This window comes from Myotis yumanensis, unplaced genomic scaffold (genome assembly GCF_028538775.1).
Source record: "Myotis yumanensis isolate MYYU_CA2020_CCGP unplaced genomic scaffold, mMyoYum1.0.hap1 SCAF_4, whole genome shotgun sequence".
NCBI classification, from domain to species: domain Eukaryota; kingdom Metazoa; phylum Chordata; class Mammalia; order Chiroptera; family Vespertilionidae; genus Myotis; species Myotis yumanensis.
In genome coordinates, this window is record NW_027223755.1 from 62,200,364 (window position 1) to 62,228,114 (window position 27,751).

Here is a 27,751-nt window from a genome sequence, read left to right on the forward strand (position 1 = left end):
ACTGCCTGCCCACCCAAATTGGGAATGAAGAAGTAAAACTGTCACTATTTACAGATGACATGATTCTATATAAGAAAAACCTCAAGACTCCATCAAAAGACTATTAGAAACAAAGAACAAATACAGTAAAGTTGCAGGATACAAAATCAATGTACAAAAATCTGTTGCATTCCTATCCATTACCAATAAAATATCAGAAAAAAAAGAACAATTCCATTTGTAATTGCCACAAAAAAAAGATAAAATACCTAGGAATAAACTTAACAAAGTAAGTGAAAAACCTATACACTAAAAAATACAAGATATTGCTGAAAGAAATTGAGGACACACACACACACACAAAATAAAACGATATTCCATGTTCTTGTATTAGAAAAGTCAATATAGTTAAAATGGCTGTGTTACCTAAAGCAATTTATAGATTTAATGTAATCTCCACCAGAATCCCAATGACATTTTTCAAAGAAATGAAACCTAAATCCTCAAATTTGTATGGAACCATAAAAGGCCCTGAATAGCCAAAGCAATCCTGAGAAAAAAGAGAAAAAACCCAGAAGTATCACATTCCCTGACTTCAAAGTATACTACAAAGCTATAATAATCAAAACAGTAAGTATTGGCAGAAAAAAAGAGACACACAGACCAATGGAACAGAATTGAAAGCCCAGAAATAAACTCATACATATATGGGCAACTAATTTTTGACAAACAAGCCAAAAACATACAATAGAGAAAGGAAAGCCTCTTCAATAAATGGTGCTGGGAAAATTGGAAAGCCACATGCAAAAGAATGAAACTAGATTGCTATTTGACATTGCACACAAAAATTAATTCGAAATGGATTAAAGACTTTTATATAAGAACCGAAACAATAAAATACATAGAAGAAAACATAGCTATGAAGTATATGAACCTTGGGCTTAGAGGTGTTTTTGTGAACTTGATCCTGAAGGCAAGAGCAATAAAAACAAGAACAAATGAATGGGACTATATCAAACTAAAAAGCTTCTGCACAGCAAAAGAAACTATCAACAAAACAAAAGGCAAGCAACCAAATAGGGGAAGATGTATGCAAATAATACCTCCAATAAGAAGTTAATATCCAAAGTATATAAAGAACTCATACAACTCAACAACAACAGAAAATAAACAATCCAATTAGAAATGGGCAGAGGATCTGAACAGACACTTCTCCCAAGAAGACATACAGATGGCCAACCGACATATAAAAAGATGCTCAACCTCACTAGCTATAAGTGAGATGCAAATCAAAACCACAACGAGATGCCATTTCACATCTGTTAGAATGGCTATTATCAGTAAGACAAGAAATAACAAGTGTTGGAGAGGTTGTGGAGAAAAGGGAATCCTCATTCACTGCTGGTGGGAATGTAAACTGGTATAGCCACTATGGAAACAGTATGGAGGTTCCTCAATGAATTAAGAATAGAGATACCATATGACCCAGCAATCCCTCTTCTGATTATCTACCCCCCAAAACTCAAAAACATTTATTTGCAAAGATATATGTATCCTATATTCATTGCAGCATTATTCACAACAGCCATGACATGAACACAACCTAAGTGTCCTTCAACAGATTTACTGGATAAAGAAGATGTGGTACATATATGCAATGGAATACTATTCAGCCATTTAAAATGTCAAAATGTTGCCATTTATGTTAACATGTATGGCTCTTAAGAGCATCATGCTAAAGTGAAATAAGTCAGACAGAAAAGGACAAAACCATGATACATAGGATATAAAACAGAAAGCAACAAACAAACAAACTGATAGACACATAACAGTATGGTGGTTACCGGAGGAAAAGGGAGTGGGGGGAGGATGAAGAGGGTGATAGAAAGAGACTAGATTTTGAGTAGTGACCACACAATGCAATATACTGATGATGCATTATAGAACTGTACACATGAAACTTATATAATGTTATTAACCAATCTTATCTCAATAAATTAATTTTTTTAAAAGGCTCCTCCTCACCCAGCTGGTGTGGCTCCGTGGTTGAGCATTGATCTATAAACCAGGAGGTCACGGTTTGATTCCGGTCAGGACATAAGCCCGGGTTGCGGGCTTGATCCCCCAGTGTGTGGCATGCAGGAGGCAGCCAATCAATGATTCTCTCATCATTGATGTTTCTATCTCTCTCTCCCTTCCTCTCTGAAATCAATAAAATACATATTAAAAACAAACAAACAAAAAAACCCAGCTCCTCTTCAGTGAAGCTCTTCCTTCCCAAAGCTGCAGCTCTGTCCTGCGTGTGCTCCCTTTAATTGTGCACATTATTATACCTGTTGTACTCCATTGCTATTGCTGGTTTTCAAGACTTTCTCCTTGCTAGGCTATGAGCAACCTGAGGATGGGATCTTTAAATACCCAGTGCCTTCCATATGTTTTTTACTCAATAAATGTATTCGTTTTCTTTAAAAAAAAGTAAATGAGTATATTAATGGCCAAGTGAATGAATGAGTTTTTATGGAATGGGATTGTAAACAAACCACTTGTTTAAACCCTTCAGTTTTAATCTTATCTCAGTAATCACTAGCCAAACTAGAACCTCCTAAACCGGGTCTTGTTTATTATTCCTGGTTACTCAAACCTACATAAAGTCCTAGTGAAACACACAGGGCATGGGCCACTGCCTGCCTCACACTCGACCAGCATCAGGGAGACCACTGATTGTCTCTAAAAGAAAACAAAAGACACAGTGGTTTTGTTTCTCTTTTATTGCAACCCATTGCAAGGTCAAAAGATTCACAGAAATATAGATACTACAAACCGAGTAAATTTCCTTTATCCACTCAAAAAGACATTAAAGACAAAGGACCAGAATTTCCACTACAGCAATATATTTCATAGCCTTTATTCTGAAAATACTGTTGACATTTTGGAGAGGATAAAAAGCCCTGCATTAAACGTGTTCACAAACATTTATGACATTCTAAGCAAAAAACAAAACAAAAAAATTCTATATTGCCCAGAAAAATCATTTTAAGCCTCAATTCAAAGCATCTAATGAGAACACATTCAACAACCACCACAGGATCACTCGAGGTAATGCATTTTCTGGTTGGTTTTTTTTTTTTTTTTTTTTTTTTTTTTGAGATTAATGCTTTGAGGCTGGATAGGACATTTCTAGAGATTTCTACAAATATACCAAAGCGGTTTTCCAGGTTATGTGGCATCAGGCTTTCTGGATTAGTCAACATCTTAAAGAATAAGAGTGCAAGCCCCCCACCCCCCAACCCAAGCTGAAGCATGTTATAGTGCTGCACTTTAGATCAAACATTGCAACATTAAAAAAATCAATTGTACACTTCTGAAACCATTTGACAACAAACTGTAACACTCCAAAATTATTACAATTTTGAATTGAAATGGCACCATCTGTATCAAGGATGGCTCTCCCTTCTTTAGTCTTTTTTTTTCAACTATTTAAAATATAGTGTGACATATATAAAAATTAAACTTTTGCTTATTCACTCAAGCTACTATTACTATTCATACTGTCTTATAAATTAGTTTTGGATTAAAAACCAGTTAAAATATTATGATTTAAGATATTTTTTCAGTGGAGGGGAAATGAAAACAATACAGTTTGATGTGTAAGAAGAATTACAGTTTATTAATAGTAAACAGCTTTTTTTTTCTTACACAAACTTTATTCCCTTAAAATTAAATTAATAATCCATTTAGTGACAGAAAAAACACCCTTGGTGGGTACTGACTAGATTTTCCTAACTGATTTGGATTAAAAGCAAAAAATAAAAATAAAAAAGCCATATCAGAAACATGTTGACATAATCAAAAAAAAGCAGTTGTTTGCATTTTTGGGAGTCATTATAAATAAGTGAATGACATTTGAATGTAAAGCTATTTTTTGTTTCTTACAGATAGTCTCATTTTAGCAATATTGGGACTTATAGAAAGTTAAACTCAAACTTTAGTATACCTGTTAAAGACCAAAAAACAAAACAAAACAGCTAGTCCATACTGGGGAAGAATAAATAGCAAACTCACAAGCCAGGGTTTTGTATCTAGCTCTACTGGGAAAGATAATCACTCTTTAGAATAAAAAGGCTCCCTGCTGTCTTGATTATAAATCTAGACAGAGGAAAGGTTATTTGAGCCTGAGTCTCTACATGGATTAACTGTAAATATGTGTGAAATCAAAACATTCATTTACATAGATCTTTTCTTAACTGAAAGGTGTCGATCTTTAAACAAAGAAATGTTTATTTCTGACAAGTGTAAACAGAATCTTAAAGAAAAGACTTTATAATTTTTCTTAACGCATACATTAAACAGCAATAGATCTTTGCAGTAGCATAAGAACTATTTAAAAATAACATGCATATAACCAAAAACCCGCTCTAAAGCCCAAAGCAAAACAAAAAAAGATTGTCTATTTATATCACTCATTAATATTTTATTAATGTGACTACCCCCAAATCTCAGAAATATAATTTCATAATTACCCAAATTAACAAAAATAATTAAATGATCTGTAGATTTTTAAAAAATAACTTCACACTATTAATTACATTGATGACTTTAATGTGAATAATGTGAAGATTAGCTCCAAATACCATTAAAATACATCCAAGACCAGTTACTATCCATGAAGTAAAAACTAACACAATGCTAATGTAAAACTCAACTGAAATATTTAGTACTCAACAGAACGCTTTTGTAGAAAGATGAATAATTAGCTTTTGTGAGCTGGCCAGGGGACTGTTACCTCCAGATACAAATTTCACAAAAGGCTTTATCCTCTCTAGTTCCTAAGTCACCTACCAGATAGCAAGTTGGCCACCCGTGGAGACACTGAGTTAGCAGAGCCACAGTGGGCAGCATGCTCTCCCAGTGGCCCGGAGGGAGGCCCCTATGTCAGAAATGACACAGAAAGAAACTGCCTTGGTGTGTGTGTGCATGGATGTGGGAGTGAGAGAAGCTGGTTTCCAGGCTTCTGACTACTGCAACATCACGTGCGGTCTGGTTGTCATAGCAGAAGTGCGCTAGTCTATCTCACTAGGAAAGAACACAGTTGCCTTCATTTTAGGGCATCACCAAGTGGTAGGAATTAGAAGTTCAAAATACTATATTCAATTCTTTTTATTCCACAGTAAAAACACTCTTTTAAAAAAGAGAAATAAGCCTTTGAACTTAAAAATTAAAAGGTTTGTGGCGTTTAAAATCTTTAACTTTTAAGGAAAACAACCAGCTCACCTGGGACTAAACAGCAATCGCGCTTATGCTAGGCAGTATGCGAACGAAACACAAATATACACACTCGGGTACACACACAGACATATGACAGTTAAAACCTTTCCAAGAGATCACCCGCCCCAAATCTACACCCCTCCCTGCCCCGCCGAGCGGCCGCGTGGACCTGAGCGTGGGCAGGAGCGTTAGGAGGAGGCCGCGGACATGTTGGGGGTCCAGCCCATCTGATAGGCTCTCTCCAGGGTCCTCTTGCAGTCCTGGAGGACGGTGCTGAAGGTGATGTGGGGGTACTGCTGCACCAGCTGCTCCACCGTCACCTCATTGACCTGAAACCAGACAAGAGTCGCTGTCACACACCTGGACCGCTGAAACCACCAGCCGCCCGCGCACCGGGTGCTTATAGTGGCACCAGGAACCCGCCCCGCAGTCCCTCTCCGCGGTGTGGGCAAGTGCTCAGTGAGAGGACACACGGCCCTTTTGGTCTGACCGCCCCGGTTTGCTAAATACCACATTCGCCCTTACAGACTTTTAAAAAGACATAAGATATCAAGACATCAAATGTGTTTTCTAGAAGCATAAATCACTGCGACTTGCCGGGATCCTAAATGCGTCCATTGAAAATCTAGTGCTCAGAAGGTGAGGCTGCAGTAAGTGAGCGTGCGAATGTGCATTTGACTTTGTCATCAACCTGCCGGGCTTTTTAGGACAAGATTGTAGATAGAAATGCTGGGGAAAATGTTTATTTTTCTTCCCTTTAAATGTTAAGATATTGCAGACTTCAAGTCCCTCTGCGGAAAGGGCTGAGATGGGAGGAATCAATAATTAAAACATACATGGCTGGCAGGTCAGGGATGGCCCCACCAGACCTTAACCATCAAAGATACCACCTTGATTCTTGATTAGACAAGGCAATCAGACAGGCCTAATTAGAACTAACACCTGTACAATTGCTGTGCTGTGAAGGGATTAATTTGTCAATTATTTTTAAGCTGATTGCAGTTCATATCACAGGAGTAGACAGCTTCCTTCATCCTTTAGATAAATAAATGATTAACCGGAGAACCACAACTTTTAGGGAGCTTTATTTAAAATCTTTACCAAACACTTGGGCATTTTCAAATATGTCAATAGTTCATTTAGACTAAGTAAGCGGGTCTACAGGACGGGGCTTGTACACATTTCTCTGCTCCCTTTTCCTTATCTGTCCACCACGGGGAAAGAGCAGGACCACCAGGAAAGCCCTAAGGTAACACGAAAGCCTTGCTGTGTGCCTTTCCATCCTGCTTACAAGTATGATGACCATGACATTCAGTCGTCTGCACTATTCTGAAATCATAGGGTATTTTCTGGGTGACTTGGAAAACTGTGATATATATATCATGTTTTTATATATAAATCTGAGAGTTGATGTTTCAGCGTTGCATTGAGATAGTTAATCTTTGTCAGAATATTTCTCTATTCAAAATTTGCTTGTATAGAAATCAACTTTTATTCTAAATTCAAACAAGACATGCAGTTAATTCTTTTTGTGATATAGAGATGCTGTATAACATTTTGTTTTCAAAAATAAGAAGAGAATAGTTTTGAATAAAAAGGAAGAACTGATATATGGAGTTGAGAATATGAACTGATGGTCTTAAGAGGATTTTTAAGCAATATAATTTTTAAAAATTTAAATTTATGTTCTAAGTCTTGCCTGTGTTGAGGCAGCTTCTAACAGTACATTTAGAAAGCCATGTGTCATGTAGCCCCATCTCTCTAGCCTGTTTTTTATACTAGCCACTCACCTGACTGAATTTCAGGTTATCAAGCTTCCAAGTTCTGTCTGGCCTCAGGGACTTTGCACATGTTGTTTTCTTTACCTGGAATACTGTTTAGTACACTTCCCCTTAAAACCACCTTCTCATGCATACTTCCTACTCATTCTTTATTTTTTAAAAAATTTGTTAAACTATTATGTAGTCTCAGGTGGGTAGCACAGTGACTCAAGATTTATATACTTTATTATGTAATCACAAGTCTAGTCACCATCTGTTACCGAGCAAGGTTATTGCAATATTACTGACTACATTCCCCTTCACCTTTCACCCTACTCCTTCTTGAGTTCTTAGCTGTAATGTCATTTTCCCAGGTAACTCTGGTCACTGCCCTCTCCCTGCTCCCCCTCCCCAAATGAAGTAAGGCTTTCAGGTTTTTCACTCTTCCAATATTGCCAACCTCTCCTGTATAGCACCTATATTACAAAGTTAGTTTATAATTGCTTTGTTTAATGTCTATTTCTCCAATGTAGGATCCATAAGAGCCATATCATTTTTTTAAATCTCTGAGCCAGGCCTAATTACTAGTGAATGAATGATCTATAATAATAAAAGCATAATATGCTAATTAGACCAGATAGCCAAATGACCTTCCAGACATCCTTCCGGACGACCTTCTGGATGAAGACGGCGCTGTAAGGGCCAAGCCTCTTGCATGAATTTCATGCATCCGGCCTCTAGTATAACAATAACAACTAGAAATAAAAATTAGAAATCCAAGAGCAAGGGCAAGCTAGAGATTAATGTAATCATAACCACAAAGACCAGCAATTTCCTCAGGAACTCATATTCAGCTCAAGAATTCCCTCCTTCAGGAAGCCTTTCTGCAGCAGGCCTATCTGCCCATGAGGCTGGGTTAGGCACCCCTGCTCTGTACACCCACAGCTGGCACCCTGTGAACTTTGTCCCTGATTTAAGCCCTCTCACACTGCATGGCCATCATCCCCTTACTTGCTCATCTCTTTCACCTGAACTAAAGCCTCTGCCTTTGACTGAGGTTCTCCAGCTGTGCACATGTAAAGTAGAAACATGGCAACTGCGTTTACACCATGGACTTTAGAGTCAACTAGAAACAGGTTTGAATCCTGGTTTCACTTTACTTCTTTAAGATTTGATTTCCTCAACTGTAAAAACAGGATAAAAGTACTTATATCATAGGACTGTTATATAAAGGATTAGCTGTAATAATATGCCTAACACTATGACTGACTTAAAAAAAAGGCCACCAGACCCTGGCCAGGTAGCAGGTAGCTCAGTTGGCTAGCACATTGTCCCAATATGCCAAGATGCCAAGGTTGTAGGTTTGATCCCTGGTCAGGACATATACAAGACTCAACCAAGGAATGCATGAATGGGTGGAACAACATATCAGTATTTCTCTCTCACACTCTCTCTCAAATCAAGAAGTAAACATTTTTTTAAAAAAGGACCACAAATGGTAGCTCTTTTTATTACAGCAGGCATGATTATGGAGTGCATGAGTTAACTGTCAACATGTTAGGATGACCAATTCTCTATAGTAATGCTCAATATTGCTCCACTTCTGAGATATTTCAGAAATAAATTTTTATAATATTAGTTATAATGTTCAAAATAATATAATCATAGGGCAAGAAGTAACCTTTAAAATATATTTCATAGACCTAGCTGGTTTTGCTCAGTGGATAGAGCATCAGCCTGCGGACTGAAGGGTCCCAGGTTCGATTCCGGTCAAGGGCACACGCCTGGGTTGCTGGCTTGATCCCCAGTGGGGGATGTGCAGGAGGCAGCCAATCAATGATTATCTCTCATCATTGATGTTTCTATCTCTCTCTCTCCCTCTCCCTTCCTCACTGAAATCAATAAAGATATACTTTAATAAAATAAAATATACTTCATATACAAGAAAGATCTATTTTATATTAAGGTTCTTTTGAAGAGACTACAAAATTTTCCTTAATAACACATTCTCTGGAAATCCTCTGTTTTCTTTACCTGATGTTCCCCATGCTACTGTTAGGTCACCTTGTCCCCTCCTGCCATAAATAAACCAGAAGGGTGCAGATCTAGGTAGGGAGAGCTGATGTCACTTGGTCAGAGAGGGTACTCAGAAAATATGTATCACATCGCAAAGGAACTAAACATGTGCCAAGCCACTTAGCATTCAAGGAACGACTAACTGAAAAGAGCTTAAAAAAAAAATATGGAGAAGGGGACACGTTTAAACCCACCATAAAGATGGGACTGTTTTCTATGGTACATCCTTTCTACACTACAGAAGGGCCTGTAACAAGTTTTATACCTAGGTTGACAGGCAATTTGTTTTGAAGGTCCAATTTTTAAAAATAGAAAATATCTCCATGTGATAACTGCTTTGCAGGGAGATACAATTCACCTTAAACAAACTTGATACATGAAAATATGGATTTATGGAGTATATAAATTAGAGAATCATTGTTCACTTTAGTAAAGACTTTCATGGTAGGGTTAACCTATTTTGTCAGCTCTCTCAATGTATTTTATATATCCTTTTGTTTAGCAAAATTCAATTTACCTATTTCTCTTGTACAAAGGAAGATACACTTATAGTTGAGACTGTTAATTCTCTGGGTTTCATAGGTTATGGGCAAGAACAGACAGGGCTTTGGCTTTGTACGCTGCATGAAAAAACGGTACTGTAGTTCCTCTGTGGATAAATGAGTCTTCTAAGCAATCTTTTTGCTAACTGCACTCTGTAAATTCTAGAAAACAAAGCAGTGGGGGAAACGCAAATATTCCATTTTAGAGCTTTACCGAGTAGAAGTTATTCAGGGAAATACATGTGGCCCCACTAGGGAAAGTTCCATCTTTTACTTACAGTGTCTCCTGGCGTTACAGTGTGGCAAGCTTTACACTAAAGTTACTTTCATCTACTCAGAAGTACAAATTATGCTCACATCTTTGTATAGACTCTCTCAGCGTTTCGGTGCCTTAGAGAAGGAGTTCAGTGTAAGACACCAGGAGGGTCCACATTGTTCTAAATCATTACGCCTACATACGAAGTTTGCAGGCATTTTTGTCATGCACAGCTCCATTAGCTAGGATGAAAAGAACTGTTCTCTGTTCCAACTCATAAAATACATGTAATATAGAAAAAGACCATAAAAATAAATTTTTAAAAAATTTCCCCATGATCCCTGGTTTTCAGTATTCAATGTCTTTTCCTCTTGCTGAAAACTATCAATGGTACCACCTATATTACACATGCAATTTGAAAAATGCAGTGTATCTTCCTAAAGAAATACGTAGCGGTGTCATTTGAAGAAATTACTGTGATTAAAGGGGGGAAGAAAACATGTGCCACAGGGTTTTTCTTCAAATATAAGAAATATTGGATTTTACAGTTCTCTCCAAAGACTGCATAACCATAATTTACATTTTCAAAATTATTATAACTCTTTTTAAGGTACTAGCAATTTGTCTGGTATTTTAATCTTTTTTGAGCTAACAGCTATTAGCACTTTTGGAAAATGTGAGGCAAATTGCTGTGCTAATTAAAGTAAATCACACCACGGTTTCATTCTATTGCTGCTGCTATAGGAGGCTGAGGGGAGCACTGCCAGAGTCTCCAGGACTCAGTTTAACCAATTTATCTAGACCATCGCACTGTGTCCTCACCTCCTTATGAAGACTTTCTCCACAAAGCTCCAGATAAGGGTTAGCCTTGGCCTGAATTATTTCCCCAATGATACCTATTGCTCAAAAAATAGAATTTCTGATAAAATTTGCTGAAGAACCTATATATATAAAACTCTAATATGCAAATAGACTGAACGGCGGAATAACAGAACCACCGAACAACCAAACAACTGGTCGCTATGATGTGTGCCAACCACCAGGCGGCGTGCACATGGAACATGGTGGGTGTCAGGAGGCGGTAGAGTGCGGAACATGGTGGGTGTTGGCCGTGGCGGGATGGTGGACCCAGTGAGCAGGGGCTCCAGACCAAGGCGGGCCACCAGTCTCTGTCATTGGGGCGAGTCTCTGGTGGTTACTGAAAATTCTTTGCTCCTATGCATCATGGTCCCACCTGGAACTTGCACCTGCTGCTGGCACCAGCCCCGCAAACACCCACTTTTGGCTCCTGGCGCCGACTCCGATCGCTTGGCACCATCAGTGGGTGCAATTGGCGGCTGCTGGCCCCATTCACCCCTCAGGGCTTCTCCACCTCCCCCAAGTCCTGATTGGCGATCAGGGCCAGCAGCCACCACTCACACCTGCTGACGGCGCCGGCCCTGCTTGCAACCACTGCTGGGGCCGGCTCCAATCGCTCTATGCCATCAGCGGGTGCGAGTGAGGCCAGCGCCGTCAGCGTGAGCACGTGGGAGCAGCAGCGGCAGGAGCAGGGCTGCCAGCAGAGAGGGGACCAGGAGCCGTGGCGGGAGGGGGCAGGCGGGGGCACGGAGGATAGGCTGAGACCTGCTCCTGTGCCCACCACAGCCTCGTGGCCCACAGTTCCTTTCAAGGTGCACAAATTCGTGCACTGAGCCCCTAGTACATTTATATTAAGTGACTTGTGTTTCCTCTTTGACTCATGTTGTGAAATAGGACATGCTTATTGTGAGGGGACAACTATTTGACACATGTGAGTATATTAAAATCACACTTCGGTATATAATTCAGGTAGACCTCGTTTTACTATGCTTTGCTGTATTGCGCTTCAAAATGTTGCTTTTTTTTTTTTTAAACAAATTGAAGGCAAGACCCTCCACCAGCAAAAAGATTATGACTTGCTTTATTGTACTACTCTCTTTATTACAGTGGTCTGGCACTGAACCCACAGTATTTCCGAGGTATGCCTGCAAAGCACTTAAAATCACTATTTTTTTAGATGGAGAAAAGTTCCCTGCAAAAACTGAACACTATTTAAAATACCAACAACATTAAAATGTACTGCGTTATTCCTGGGCTATAACTTCCTTGATAACAAGGAGTACTGTAGTCATCCCTTTGTTTTCAGTCTTACTCACACTGCCTGACATGTTCTTGCCCATTAGAATATAACCTCTCGAGACAGGAGTTTGGGCTGTTTCTGTCACGGCCAAATCCCTAGCACCTACAGAATGCCCTGCACATAGTAAGTACTCAATAAATATTAGTTGGCTACGTTAATATGATAGTTGATTAGAGAATGCTTATTGAGTAACTAAAGAGGCACCAAATAATACTTCATCAGAAACTGTGAGGATAAGCTCACCTTGTTCCCAGACTGTTCCCGCCAGTGCAGCAGTCTCTAACGTTTGGACATATGGCAGCTCCAAACTCCTTTAATCCTTTGAAGTTCACACCCAAGGTGATTCTTTGTGCTACTCCCCTTTCCATCTGACATCACAGGGGAGCCTCTTTCCAGATACACCTCCCCTGGGTTTCCAATAGTTTCGCACAGGAGAAACTCATGATGGTGACTCGGCAGTTTTTGCTAGGTCACGTGGCTGTCGGGCAGTACTCCAGGAACAGCTGGGCTACACCTCAGGTTAGTTGAGGGCAGCCTTCCTTGCTGGAGATCAGTGACATACTACACTGGGCGGAGAGCACTGAGAAACATGTTAATGGACCCTGGACAGGACTTGGTTTCCAAAACTTTGCAAAAACCCACATGGTTCAGAAGACTGAACACTTTGGTTTGGAGCATCAGCAGTCTGCTCAGGGTGGCAGGCCCAGGGGGGCCCCACAGATGATGTCACAGTTACCTGGTAACACAGGGGACTGTGGACAGGTCTCCTGTCTCAAAACAATGCTATCTCCACCCATTGATTTGTTGGGCTTCAGCAACTCCACATGCCTGGGGGCAACTGGCAATCTGAGGGGCTTTTTGATGATGGTTTTCATTGTGACAGTGGTGTGACTCTTGTCGCAGGGAGCCGGTAGACGGTACTGGGACGGGCTGGTACCGTCCAGGGAGGAAAACTCCAAACCAGCTCCCATGCCGTCAGTGGGAAATCAACGTCTCTTCTCTGCAGCATGGTTTATTTGGGTGAAATACTTGAAATAATTGGTTCCTTTTTCATCCAAATGACTAATAAGGCAAAATTAAAGTATGTCCATATTCCAGTAAGAATGGAGGTGGAGGGAATGGAAAAAACATTCAGTGAACATCTACTCTTTCCCAGGCATCTATGCCTTCATGCCCTGATTACAGATGAACAGCGGCTCAGACAGAATTAGTGCTTCACACAGGGGCACACAGCTTCACTGACATTCATTTTCAAGCTACAATTAAGAAAAATGATTGTTGTGTTCACACAAATTCATTTCAAAGTTCTCTTAAATCTCTTCAACGTGGCTGCTCTGTGGGAATATAAACGACAATGGATCCCACTTGGCCTGCGAGGCATTGTCATGGTGCTGTGGTCATGGGAGACGCTGGGCCGTGACGGAAACATGACGAAGCTGCAAGGGCCTCAGGGCAGCGCCAACTGTCCCCTGCCCCAAACGGCAACTTCCCTTCCTCTCTCCCACCCAGTGGAATGATGTCCTGTGTCCCTCAGGCAGAAGCCAGCAGGAAAGACAGGGCCCACGCTCAGCGAGAGGGAAGAACAAGGAAGCCAGCAGCAGCAAACCCCGACGAGGGCCTTCTAGGGGGAGTGCAGACCACTGTGGACGGGGAGCTGAATGGCACCTGATCCTCCCCAGGGGGCTGGGAAGGGCTTTGCAAAGGAAGTGACCTTTAAGTGACTTGTGAAGGACAAAGAGGCACCAGCCCGTGGACGACATGCACTGCATGTACACGTATTTGTCAGGGAAGAGGGAAACCCGCTCTAAGCTAGAATAAAACAATGGATCTCCCCCTTGCTTTGTGAGCTCTGTGGTCAGTTTCTCCAGTACACATAGCAACTTAGAGTATAACGGAGGTGAGGTACATTCTTGTTTCAAATGGCACTTCTCTGAGGGGGGAGGGTAGCTAAGAAAATGGATCCCCCTGTCTCAGTGGGAAAAGTAAGGGGCCCACAGTACGTCTGTGAAGGTGTCGCAAATAGCACACTCGGTGCCGGCCTCCCGATTCAGGGCTCTTGCCCTCACGCTGGTCTGTCATTCTCCACAGACTCCCTGGGCAATGCCACTCACTGCTAACAGCCCCAGAGGCTGACTCCAGGGGGCCCAGCGGCAGAGTGCTGTCTCGCTGGCAGACACCTCCGGAGTCCGTCTCTCTCCGAGGTGCTGGCTCTCTGGCTATTATGGACCTCGACATTCGTCAGGTGCCCCTGGAGGTCATCCTGGACAACACACATTCAAATGAGACTCCACTGGCCCCAGGACGGGCACACATGGAAATGAGTAAAATAGGGGTAATGGAACTTTTAGCAATAGCTCAAATTTGTATGTGAATGAGATGAGTCATCTAAGTGCAGTTTAAAATATTTTAAATAGGACACTAAGAAAAAAATAAAAGAGAGGACAATACATTGATTTTCCCAGGACCCTGCTCAGCCGACAGCATGCACACTGCAAGCCCTGGGAGGTTTTTATGATCCTATTTCCCTCCCTTTGTGGCAGGACCTCTCACATCCCCTTTCGGGTGACATGGCACATCTTGGTGATGTTTCTCTACAGTTAGAGCAGGGAGGCCTGGGACGCCAGGCATCCAGCACCACTTGCACAGGCTCCCAGCTTACCTTTCTCTTTCTCGTGAGCAGCAAGGCGGATAAAGCTGGAGCTACATGGACAGGCTGCAGGCAGCACCCACAGTGAGGGGGATGGGTCTTCCCAGCCTGGTGGGGGCTGTGGAAATGACTCTGGTGTGAGCAGCCTGGCTGCTCCCGCTCCCTACTCTGCAGGCAACTTCGAGGTCCCTTCCTTCGCTCTTCCTTCCTCAGCCACACCCAGGCCTTCTCCATGAGCTGCACCCTGACTCGGCTGCAACAAATGTCTGACATGTTTGTTGATGTGGGATGACTTAAACTATGACTGCAACCAAGATTACAATCAAGAATACCGTGGTTCTCAGCCCAACTACTCACAGGGGTCTTTTAAACTTCCCCTGCCCAGGCCGTGTTCCAGGTGACCTGTATCCGAACCTTGGAGGAGTGGGGCCCAGGCATCAGTATTCTCTACAGCTCCCAGGAGATGCCCAAGGGCAGCGGGGGTTGAGATGTGTTGGACTAAAGCTTCCGACTGAGGAGTCCCTATAGGGTGCAGATGACCTCTGCACTTGGGGGTTTGAAGGCAAGCCCTGAACTAAGATTACTGAAAGGTAAGGAGCACGTACCTTCTCCCAGGCTGCCCCCCGCATTAAACTCTGAGTCAGGAGTTCTGGAGAAAGAAAGTTGCTCCCACAGCTCATTAGCCCACCTCTCTTTTCCCCTAAATACTCATCCCTGCCTGAAACAGAAGTATACTTTTGACTATGGTAACACCAGACTGGTTTCTTCTCCTTCAGCATTGCCTTAGATTGCTAGTGAGGGGTGGCCAGAGGAGGCAGCCCCTGGCCTTCCCAACAGCTAAGGGAGGGAAAAGTGCCCCAAACCCAGTGTTCACATGGACCTTGTGCTTCTTCAAGGGGCCACTCATGAGGTGGGAGAGGACTCAGTATTTATTATACATTTAAAAACAAAACTGGATTATCTTATTGGAGCCTAAAAGCCACTTGCTAACCACGAGAGTCAGCTGACTGCAGGCTACCCATAATGCACCATGCTTCACACAGAAACCTCACATCCATAGCCTGAGGCCTCTAAGAATGCATTTTTAAATATAGATGTAAGAACTCTGACTCTTGTGTGGTAAAAATCTCATCTAAAAACCCCAAAGCATAGAAAGAGACAGATACTGAGAAGGCAATAAACCTGGCAGGGCGGCAGGCTCATGAATTCAGTCAATTTTGTCAAATGCAGTCATTCCATTTCAGAATCTGCAATGATTGGGAGTGCTATGCTCTGTCAATATCACAACAGGCCTGGCTTCGTGCTGTCTCTTTTTCATGAAATGTGGGCTGCCTGTGAGGACGAGCATTGCTTCTCTTCACTTGAATTAGCACAGTGAGAAAGCGGCGGAGAACCCCGAGGACGGGGATCACAGAAACGCCTGCAGTGTTAAGGGAGAATCGGGGCTCGGGGCTCGCCAAGCTGAAGCCTCTAATTAGAGATTAGTGTGACAGGAGTCCCACAACCACACTGTCAGAGAGAAAAATTAGTGACATTTTCATTCCCTGTTTTACCCAGCGATCTTCCACCAAAAAAGATGTTTCAAGCCAAGTTTAAGTTCTAGGCACCAGCCCTGCGTAGGCCACTCTGAGGCCACAAGCCCATAGCCATGGAGTTGACCCACCGTGCAAGTCTGTACATTTTTAAAAAAATAGATTTGCATGTGCAGTGCAGATGAACGCCATGACAGACATGTGCGGGACAGGGATGGAGGAAGCCACTTGGGCACTCATCTGCAGCGCTCTAAATGGTTCAGCAAAAGATCAAGTCTTTGAGGAAACCTGTGCCCTAATAAGATAATTAATGTAGTCGCTGAGTGGTAAGTGCGAGGTATTTATGGAACACATCTGGGTGTTTCTAAATTACACTGGCAAAATTAAGCTGGAAAATACAATTGAGGGTGAAAACTCTCAGAACTAAAAAGTGTGTTTTCTCTTGTGCTTAATGGCTTTCTTGTTTTCAGCTTTCGTTTTCTTGCACAAAGCTTATGGAGTGGTCATCACCAGTGGACACCTGATGACAAAAATTTATTTCCAAAATTGCAGTTTCCATCAGGTAGAATTTATGAATTTGACCTGTTTCCTAAAATGCATTTATTATCAGCAAAAATTTATTCTGCATAAAAGTAATCTGTAAATCTGTAGATTAAAAAACCCCTACAACAGCCCGGCCGGCATGGCTCTAGTGGTTGAGCATTAACCCATGAACTAGGAGGACATAGGTCGATTCCCAGTCAGAGCACATGCCTGGGTTGTGGGCTTGATCCCCAGTGGAGGACGTGCAAGAAGCAGCCGATCAATGATTCTCTCTCTTCATTGATATTTCTATCCCTCTCCATTCTTTCTGATCAACAAAAATATATTTTTAAAAACCCTACAAAACAAGTGCTATTTTTGGTTTTCAGAAGAGAGACTACATCAATCAGAGCATTTCAGGGTTGGCCGCTGAAGGATGCTGAGTCCCATGGCACAGCAGCTGCCTGAACTCTGTGACTGTCCTGAACCCAGGGAGCATTCGGCTACACTCAGAATTCCCAGCTACAGGAAACTGGTCTTATACCCCAGGGGTTGTCTTTCTTATTCATTTATTCCCCTCTGCCTCGATATTTTTTATAATCAATCAAATTATTAAGAAGCAGTGGGATCTAAAGGTTATCAAACTTGCTTTTAGCTGAACAACTTCTATAAACCACATAATAACTAAGTAGATAAACCATGTAAATAACGTAAATAAATAAAGCAGTAACAGTGGGGCTCTCTGGTTGATGGCTGCAAAGCCCAGGCACCCTGTCCTCTTAGCCTGAGGAAAGGCCTCAGAAGCACGGTGTTACACAGAATGCAGATGGGAAACACAATCCAATCCATCATCTGTCCGTCCATCCATCCATCCATCCATCCACCCATCTGCCCATCCATCCATCCATCCATCCATCCATCTGCCCATCCATCTGCCCATCCATCTATCCTTCCATCCATCATCCAATACATATCTGTTTAGCAACTACAACATACCAGCCCCTATGGGAGGCCCTGACAATACAGCACAGGAGACGCTCAGGGACCTTACATTCTAATGAGGAGGAGAGTGGTGGGGATGAAAAAAGTAAGAATTAACCACCACAACAAATAAGAGCTACTAGTTAATCGCTTACTTCATGTAAGAAACTTTGCCCATATAAATTCAATTAATCCTCTCAATAGCCTACGAGATGGGTGCTATTTTTACTTCCACTTCACAGATGAGGCCATGGAGGTACGGGATCTGGAGAGAGAAAGGCCAGGAGCATGGTGACAGGGACGATGAGAGGAAAGCATTCTCACAAAGGTTAGCATGTGGGCAGCTGCTAAGAGATGGAGCAGGTTGTGGCCGCTGGATTTGGTGACATGGAAGTCACTGGTGACCTTGAAAAGGACAGAAACGGGGCACGGTGGGGATGGAAATAGGTGGTGAGGAGTGGTGAAAAAGGACGGACGACTGTTCATAGCCAGTCCTTCTCAGGAACTTCCCTGGAGTGGCCAGAAAGCAGGGCTCCAGAGGACCGCTGAGGCAGGTGTGCTATGTAAGTGGTTCTTCGTGCAGAAGAAAGGTAAGTCTGGGTGCCGGTTTTGAAAATTAATTTGCAGTCTGACAGCACTGTGGCTGCCCATTTGCTTGTCTCCCCCAGGAGGCTGCAGGCTCCATGGGGTAGGAACTCGATCTTGTTCGCTGATTTTTTCTGACCTGTCACCTATCAGAGTGACTGGAACATAGTAAGCAGCTCAATAGCTATTTCTTGAATAAATGAATAAAATATTTAATCAAAATTGGCAGGGGGGAAGTTTAGATTTTCTCTTTGAAAAACTACTTGCCAAACAAAATTTGCATGAGGCGCAGCATGGCCAGCCCTGAAAACCTGCTGCTGTGCGGCGGGCCTCTCGAGCAGGCCGTTCCTTCCCAGCGGGCAGCAGCCCCCAGTCTCCTGAGCCCCTGCGGGCCATCCTTGTTCTCACTTTGCAAAGTCAGGTGCTTATGAGTTCTGGGATTCGATCTGAGCTCTGTTGAGATATTGCTGTTACCTTTCCTATTTCTAAATTAGAAAAATAATTATGATCCTGCAACCTCATTCTTTTGTAAAATTACTTAAGTCGAATCAAAGTTCCAAGGAGATTATTTACTGCAAAGCAATGATGCTCCAGGGTTCCTTCAGGCAAACGCCAAGCAAACAGTCTATCCACCCTACAGCATTTGGGGAACAGAAGGCCCTTTCCTTCCTCCTCTAACACACACACACACACACACACACACACACACACACACACAATTTCACTCTACATCCATCCCATAACAGAAGTGAGCAAAACAAACAAACAAAAAAACAGCTATTTGCAGCACACCTCCTTAAAAGGTTCTCAGGAGATGTTGATTTTTCTGAAGAAACAAACCAAACAAGTCCCAGCCTAGACACCGACTGGCTGTCATACTTGGCGAATCTTTACTCTTTCTGTTCATCTGCTGGTCTCTAGATTTCGTCTTCCTCTATAAGTTTGACTGTAAATTGATTGGTCTTAACTATTTTAAAAAATAGATTCTATGGTTTTTTTAGAATTGTTGTCTGAGTCTCAGGGGCCTAGTTTTTTTTGTTTGTTTGTTTTTTTGATAAGATCTTAGCATATATGATATACATTCATAGCTAGGATATTATGAGCCAGGTGGTTCATATCATGGTTAAATATCCGATACATGATTCGGAGCAGGTATGCGTACTACATGAGTAAATAATAATGAAAATAATAATAGCTAATAGCAGCTACATTTATTGAGTATTTTCAGTGTGCATATCTTTGGGTTAAGTGCTTTGTTGCAATATCTCATTTAAACCCATAAGATACATAATATTACCCCATTTTTCAGATGGTGAAACTGAGGCTTTTAGTGAGGAAGTTGTCCAAAGTCCCACAGACAGTAAAGCAATGGAAGTAGAATTTGAAAACACTAATGTTCACCAAATAAACGTGTCAAAAAAGCTCCAGGCCAGCATTTTCTTGGTTTAGTATCTAAAGGCAGGAAAGGCCTTTCGGTTACCACTTCACAACAGTTCAGGTGAACAGGGTTGGAAGAAGAGGTGGGAACACTTGGCTAAAATGAGGTTGAGTGGTAACCTCTATATCTCAGCTGATGTGCTTTTCCCTGTTTCAATTACCAGGAATAATCAGGAGAGGGTTGTAAAAATGTGTTTTAAAGTGCTCCTATGTGAAAAATCACCCAGAGAAACTGTTTTATCAGCAAAAGAAACAAGATGCTGATACTTCAAGTGAAAGACTTAGGTTCAGATTTGAGAGCCCAGCCACACTCTCTCACCATCTTTCCTCTCCCCTTTCTGTGGAGCACATGGCACTGCGGGTTGTTCATGTAACAGTATGTTGCTCATGACCTGGGGCTACGGGATCGGTATGGTCAGACCACTCCTGCCTTGTTAGGAGAGAATGTTTTTGGTTTTTTGTGTTTTTCCTTGGTGTGTTTTTTTTACACTTTATTTTCTTTGATAAGGCATACATTTTCAGTCTTAAAATTTGGCTACGGGCAATCTAGAAACAGCTGTGTGCACGTTGCAGGGGAGGGGCGATCCCCTGCAGGTATACACTTTGTTTCATGGCTGAATTGCTACCAAAACAGTCCTGGACACAGTGCCTCGCAAATTATTTTCCCTGAAACTGATTTTTCCAGTTAGTTCTGTGTATTAGTTACAGAGCCCTACATTATTTTCCCCACAGGGCTTTCCTGCTTATGATTCCTAAATAAGCTGATAAAAACTCCATTTTCTCCACAGAAATATTTAGGTTGTTGAGGCTTTCTCTCACCATGATTACTTCCTGGAAAATGCAGTGGTCAATTCTGCCCTGAATATTTTGATATTAAATTGGGCACACACGACTTGGCCCTGGGTAGTTGAAGGCTGTACAGCAGATTCCTGGCTCTAAAGGGCTGACTGGTTTGTTACTTGTTTTCTATACTGGCTTCTCGTTGACTTGATTAAGCGAAATATCTCTACCATTTAAATGAGGAACTTGTGTGAAAACAAAGATTCCATATGACCTCAAGAAAGAATTTCTTATTTTAAGAAAATCATCTATTTAACTCCCCAACTAAGAACTTCGGGAATTAGGGCAGGTGAAGGGAAAGGGTCTTGGCCATGGCAGTTTGATGAGAAATGAATTAATTTCATTATTTCCATGGTGTGGATCAATAACAGTCGCCTCTGCAGTGGCCCCTGGCCTGAAGGCAGCTGGAAAAATCAATAGGATCACAGAGAAGCCCTCTCCTCCCCCAGCAGCCTCTCTGATCTTTTCTGGGTGGACTCTTCACGCCTGTGTAATTCTAATTTATGTCAACTAGAAATCAAAGAAATTCCGAGAGGCTTTGGTCATAGGACATTGGGGTGGACCTTTCAAAATCTATTTATGTCTCTTCCTTAAGTAACGTGGCCTCCACAGCCCTCCTGGCGCCTTAATGGGCCCAGGAGAAGTAGCCGTCCAACAGAAGGGCAGCTACCTGCTGCAGACGGAGGCAGAGGGATGGAGTTAGTAGATGGAGGTGCACTTTCTCCATCCTGTCTACAACTCTGCAGGGACAGAGGAACTAATAAGCATTTTAAGCAAAATGCTTTGCCAAGAGTGGCTCCCTCAATAACGCTCTTTAATGATACCCCAGACGCTGGCATTTTCAAATCAAATGAACAGTGTATAAAATTAGTTCTGCATGAAGTTAAAAAAAAAAAGTAAGTGAAAGGGAGCTTTTAAAAGCTCCAGCATTTCTCCATCCAACTGCTTTTCACAAGGCTTTGGCATACGAGAATTGCTACATTTATGATGTTATTCGCTGCTCATAATTCAGGCTCTCTGTCTCCAAACTTCTGTATTAACACGCACGGCAGAGGTTTCCACCGCGACATTTTATCACCGAGGTTTCCCCAACCAGCCAGCTGCCTCTGGCGAGGTCTGGTTTCTCAGCCAATGCTATGCCACTGGGCTCCCTCCCTTTTCATCAACCTTGTTACCCAAAACATTTTTCATTAACCTTGAACACTGCATTTCCATTTGCCCTACAGCTTTTCCATGATTTTTTTTTTGTCTTTTCCAGTTTTGTTCTCCATCCAAACTGCCTTGTGAGAAATGAGGAAAATACATTATTAGGAGAAACAGATCTATATAGAATCTAGCATTCCCTGAAGTTGTGAAAATGATTTCTAGAACCAAAGCCGCCGTCTGTAATTAAGGCAAGCGGAGTAAACATATTGCTCCTATTAGAGTCCCGTTGATTATACAAGTAGTTTTTACTAAATCGACAAGTAAATGTGTGTTAAGTTGATAGGTGATTTCGGGTCAACTCTAATTCCCAAGGTCAAGTAAGCCTTTGAACAGTCTTTAAGAATATAAATTCACCCCAATTCATCAAAGCCATCTCACACAGCGTTTTCTTCTCTTGGTTCTTACAATGCATTAAAGTTTAGGAGATTAAGTGGCCTCAGCTTCAAAACCCAAAGTAATGCCTGTAACGTGCTTATCCATCCAGCAATCAGAAAAGCTATTCAAACCGGGGCTTCCTAATGCACTTCCTAATTTTACAAGTGCCCGGGGAATGCCGCGTTCCTCAAGCGTTCCTCAAATGGCCGGAGGACTCCTCTGTCACCACTGTTGCAGCCAAACAAATTTTACTGCTGTTTTGCTTAGACATTGTCTGATAATCTAAGTACATGTTGCTTTCGTCTGCAAACAATATGTTTAATGTTTCTCATCTGTTCTTTGTTTACCTAATGAGAGAAATGGGAGGAAAAACACCTTCCTGCAACAAATACAATGCATTTTGTTATTCTTACAATTTTTCAAAAACTCAAGTGAGGAAAAAAGCATAAGTTTGGTCAAGTATAGCTTTCGGATTAAGTATAAGTGGCCCCAAATGAAACTGACTGCACATGAAAGAAAATATAACCAGCCTTCAATATTTCTCAGAACCATAGGAGCACGGTGCATGCGTCCTGGGACACACAGATGCCACAAACCCTCCCTCATCCCAGTGCAGGGACCCCAGGGACAGCGTTTCTGAAGTGGGGGTAATTGTGCAGACCATTGAGTTCTCTTGTTCACTCCTTTGGCTCCACGAAGGGGAAGGATAACTCATACTTATGAATTATTAGTGGTCAGCAGGTTTGGTTAAGGTACAGGGAGAAGAGAGAAAGGCCCAAATTAATTTAGTTAATTCTTTGTTGGCACAGATGATCACACTGAGGTAGTAAATCGTTGTCTCCATATCCTAATCATAATGTCTCTGACTTTCCTGTTGTTATTATTTTTCTCCATTATTTTTCTTAGTACTTTCTTTTTGTTTACCTATTTGAATTATCTGCTCCCCAACTCACCCTTCCCTCCCATTGCAAATCTTTCTTCATCCCTATGCCTGGGCTAGTAAGTTGATCCCCAATACAGCGTGTCCCATGGATGCATTGGTTTTCCTTTGTAAAGTGTATAGAAATGTGATTATTGCTATCTTTGTATAGAAAAGAATCTGAAGTTTAAATTTAAGTGAGGAAAAAAGTAAAAGGGCAAAATCTCCTGTAATCTGAGTGTTTTTTTCCCTTTCATTTTAATTCTCTTTCAAAACAGGATAGCAGGCAATACACTTTTTTGTTTCTCCACTGGAAATTCAAATATTAAACCACAGGCTAATATAATGACATTGATGATAAGAATAATCAATAACACTGAGCATTTTATATATAACACAATATTCTAAGGGCTTGATATAAGTGCACTCATTGAAATACTCACAACATTTCTACAGGAAAGGTACTATTATCATCCCCATTTTTCAAACAAGGAAACAGAGATACCGAGATATTAGGTAACTGCTGAAGATGACACAACCAAGTGTCCAGCCCAGATCTACACCTGAACTCTGGCTCCAGAGTCCATACCCTCCACTACAAACTGCTTTTCTTTGCTACTCAAATTTTTCTTTGAGTCTTGATAAAAATTTGAAAGCAGGTAATGGATAGCATGATACCAATTTTGAAAGCTGAATAGCTGGTTACTCTAGATTTCCATTCAACTAAATCAACCAGGCGTTTATGTGCAGATTTCACTTGCACTTGTGTGTGGTTTGGAAACTTTTTCTCTCTTCACAGAACCTCTCATGTTTGCCTCTGAGCTGCCTTAAGCCTGAGGGCGCTGGGCAGCAAGCCTGGGCCCCCGCACCCCCTGGCTGGCCACGGGCTATGGTCGGACACCTGGTGCTAGAGCCAGGGCCGCTCAGAGCAGCTCACAAGTTGGAGAAAGGATTCAAAGGCTGCCCCAGGAAATGGGCAAAACCCTCAGGGGTACCACCATATAGAACAGTCACCCATCTCACTTTGAACTAACTTGTATTTGGGTAGAAAAGGATCCATTTTTTAAATTTAAAATTAGCAAAATGCTGGTCAGCAAATATATCTGAAATAAGCTCCTATAGTAATCATAAAGTAAATTTCTTTAAAAAAGTTTTTTAAATTGGTTTTTTATTTTAAATTTTTAATGACAGTTTACATTCAACACCATTTTGTATTAGTTTCAGGTGTATAGCATCGTGGTCAGACAATCCTATATTCCACAAAGTGTCCCCCCTGATATCTCCAGTACCCAACTGGCACCACATATACTAGTAGTTATTACAACACTACTGACTATTTCCTCTGCTGTACTCCCCAGCCCTGTGACTATTTTGTAGCTACCAATCTATACTTCTCAATCCCTTCACCTTTTTCACCCAGTCCCACAAGCCCCCTCCCCTCTGGCAACCATCAGTCTGTTCTCTGCATCTAAGAGTCTGGTTCTGTTCTGTTTAGGACATAAATTTCTACAGTTCATCACTGAAGGTGGAGCTGATCTCAACAAATCCAAAGACTAGAACGATGGTGATGTTGAGATGGTTGTGGATACAGCGACCCACTTTGAATGCACACATTTTTGGTGTCCTCGCTTAGGTAGTGCTCATGTAGGCTTTCCTCTGGCTGAGATTGAGGACCTCTGCTGTCATTGCTCAACATTTCTAGAATACTCTGCCGACTGTGGGCCCTCCCTTTAACTTTTTTAAAAAGAATTTTATTTTAAAGTGGCAGCGTTAGTAGTAGTGCTAGGTTTAGTTAGTAGTGAAATTTCAGGGAGACTTGTAACCCTTGGGTCTCCGTGCTGTTGCTTAGTAACAAAGTCAGTCAGCTTTCCAAGCTGGGCTGAGACGATATAATAAAATCTCTCTAAACATTACCAATGGGCAAAGGCCCGGTATAAGTTGGGATTTTAAAGCATTTAGAGAACAGAACTGGGTCAATTAACAAAAATGACAAAGCACACAAAGGATTTGGGCTATTCTATTTGCCCCAAATTTGCTACATTTAGAAAATGCATGTCCTTTGAGAGGCACATAATATTTAGTTTCACTCTCTTTTGCTAGATATGTCCCTAACCACCATTTGCAAAAGTATCACACGTGTGTAAATTACTCTAAGACGCCAGCGTTTTCTGAGCAAGTATCTGAGGTGGCTCTTTTCCAAGGAAACAGCCCCTGTGCCTGGAGATGCCCCGAGGATGTGCCACAAGCCTGAACACAGACTCCCGAGACCTGGGGTACCATCTGGGATGAGTGGCCTTGAGCCATGTGTTGTCTTTCTGAGACTCTATATTCTCGCCTTCACAGTATGAATAACTATTCCTTAGATCTGTTATAGGGAAAACATCTTCAAAGGGCCCCGTATTAAATATGGCCCAATTTCCCAAACTCACATTCAGGCCTCTGGGCCAGCTCCACAGACCTGCAGTGGGACCTCTGGGACCGTTTCTCATCGTGTGCTTAAGTGTGTAAAGATGCAAATTCCCACGTAATATCCCCATGCCGGCCCATTCCTGCCCCCAGATAGTCAGAATACATAGATGTTGGGCCCTGAAATTGCATACTTCGAATCGGGGAAAAAACAATCTGGCACTTTCTTTCCACCTTACTGCTGCAGGAAACGTGGAACCCAGAGCAGAATTTTACTGTTAGACCCTGCACGTTGCAATGTGCCATGCAAACATTATACATTTTGTCCATGGGCTTTAAGGGTAGGAGGCCAAAATCAAAGTTGACTATGAGTATGATTGTTTTTTCTTTCTGCATAAGCACAAAATTCATTTTTAAATAGAGAAATGCAAATATAATGTCAGATTAGGTTAGAAAGCCAGGCATCTTACAAGGCATAGATGTTAACAGTGCATGTATGTGCATGTATACATATATACCTATATACATACATACCTACATAGGTAGATGGAGAGAGAGAGAGAGAGAGAGAGAGAATGATATCTAGCTATTAACTACACTGATATGTACGAAATTAACTTAAAAGGTAACTCTTACTTTATCGCATCTCATCAGCCCCAAATATCTCAGAGACTTGCTGCTCTGCGCAATCAGGGTGGCTCCTTGGTCTGTAATTTCTTTACACCATCCGACATCCACCGTCTCTATTGTCATGCTGTATCGCCCAATGGCTATCAGCGCTGCGAGAAGGGACAGGGGGAAGAAGGCAGAATAAACATTAGCAGTGGAAGGGATATCTCATTGTTACCATTTCTCCCATTTCCTCACTGAATTTGTTCCTAAAATGTTGTGTGTAAATGCATGTTTTATAAACAAAATGAAGTTTAAAATGCTTTAGGAAAGCTTGCCCTATGACAAACCCTTTCATAAAGTGAATGATCATTCCATAATTTCCATTTCATTGGAACACAACCTTTTATCAGTTTTACTCGTTGCAAGGTTACCTGTACTTGCAAACATTCATATCTGCAGAAGGAATAAATTAAAATGAATTACACATAAAATGCTACAGAAAACCCCAACTAGTAACTAAACATATACCAAGATAATGTTAATTTTTTTAAAAAAGACCATATAAACACCATTTTGAGGTGTGTAACACTGCATATGAATTTCTTTACTGATTGGCATAAATTTTTCCATCTGTTCATGATCTTAAAATGTAAGAATACATGATACTTTTCACATTAGTCCTTCCTGGGACTGTTAGGAATTAAGAGTACATTATACACACAGTTGAATTTAATTGGTGCCATGCTAGAGTGCAGTAAAGGGAATGCATTTGTTCTGGTGAATTTCTTCCTCATATCAGAAGTATTCTTTCCATTAACATATAAAATGAAACCTGTCATCTGAAAACTACGACAGTATCTCGAGTCTCCTTGACTGTTTAGCCTGGTACTAACTTGCAGATGCTCATCCCATAATCTTTGAGGTGCCCTCCTTATCACTGCTCATAACCAGTCACCCCAGCAGAGCGACCAATCAGTGAATGTGGCTCTTTGCTGCGGACTTCTGATTGGACAGACATGCATGCCTCTGCCTTTGTGAGCAGAAAAACAGATTTCAGTACCTCCATCCTGAGTATGTTTATGGTGCATTGGTATGTAAATGAAAACCCCCAAAGCAATGCCACAAATATTAAAAAGGAAGAAGTTGTTTGCTAATTATTTCCTCATTCTATGATAGGATGAATTGATTCACTAGATTAATAAGAGCAGAGTGAATTATTCATGTGAATAAATGTTAACTCTTATAGCTCAGAGAAAAGTATACTTGGCAAAATCACTTTGCTAATTACCTCAGTAATTTTTCTTTTAAGCAGAAAACTCCTGCCCATTCCTTTAAATATCAAAGACAGATATTTAAAGCTTACAAAAACAATAGTCATGATCCCAGTGATTTCCAGTGAAAATGCTATAAAGGAAGAGAACAATTTTTTCCTGGAAGTTCCTCATGCCACTAATTTGCAGATGCTCTGTTCTTTGTGTGTGCTATTTTGGTGCTATTTCGGTTAGTTTTCCTAGGAGGTAAGGCAGGGCAAGGGGGCGATCTGCCAAAGGCTTGCTGAATCGTCTGAATGATACTTTTGTGTAGTAGAAGCAATGTCCCAGGTCGATCCCATTGGTGTTCTTGACCTAAGAAAACTGTTGTTATCTCTGTTAT

General features: G+C 41.6%; 1 protein-coding gene across 1 annotated transcript in view; it reads right to left on the reverse strand.

The window, feature by feature from the left end:
- Positions 1-2,868: 2,868 nt before the first annotated feature.
- FBXL17 (F-box and leucine rich repeat protein 17) overlaps positions 2,869-27,751 on the reverse strand; it is a 456,197-nt gene continuing 431,314 nt past the window's right edge. The window contains exons 8-9 of the mRNA XM_070412419.1: positions 26,123-26,265; positions 2,869-5,573 (exon numbers count right to left, since the gene is read on the reverse strand). Coding sequence (XP_070268520.1) covers positions 5,433-5,573; positions 26,123-26,265 — 284 coding nt within the window. The 3' untranslated portion in view covers positions 2,869-5,432. The remainder of the gene's footprint in view (positions 5,574-26,122; positions 26,266-27,751) is intronic.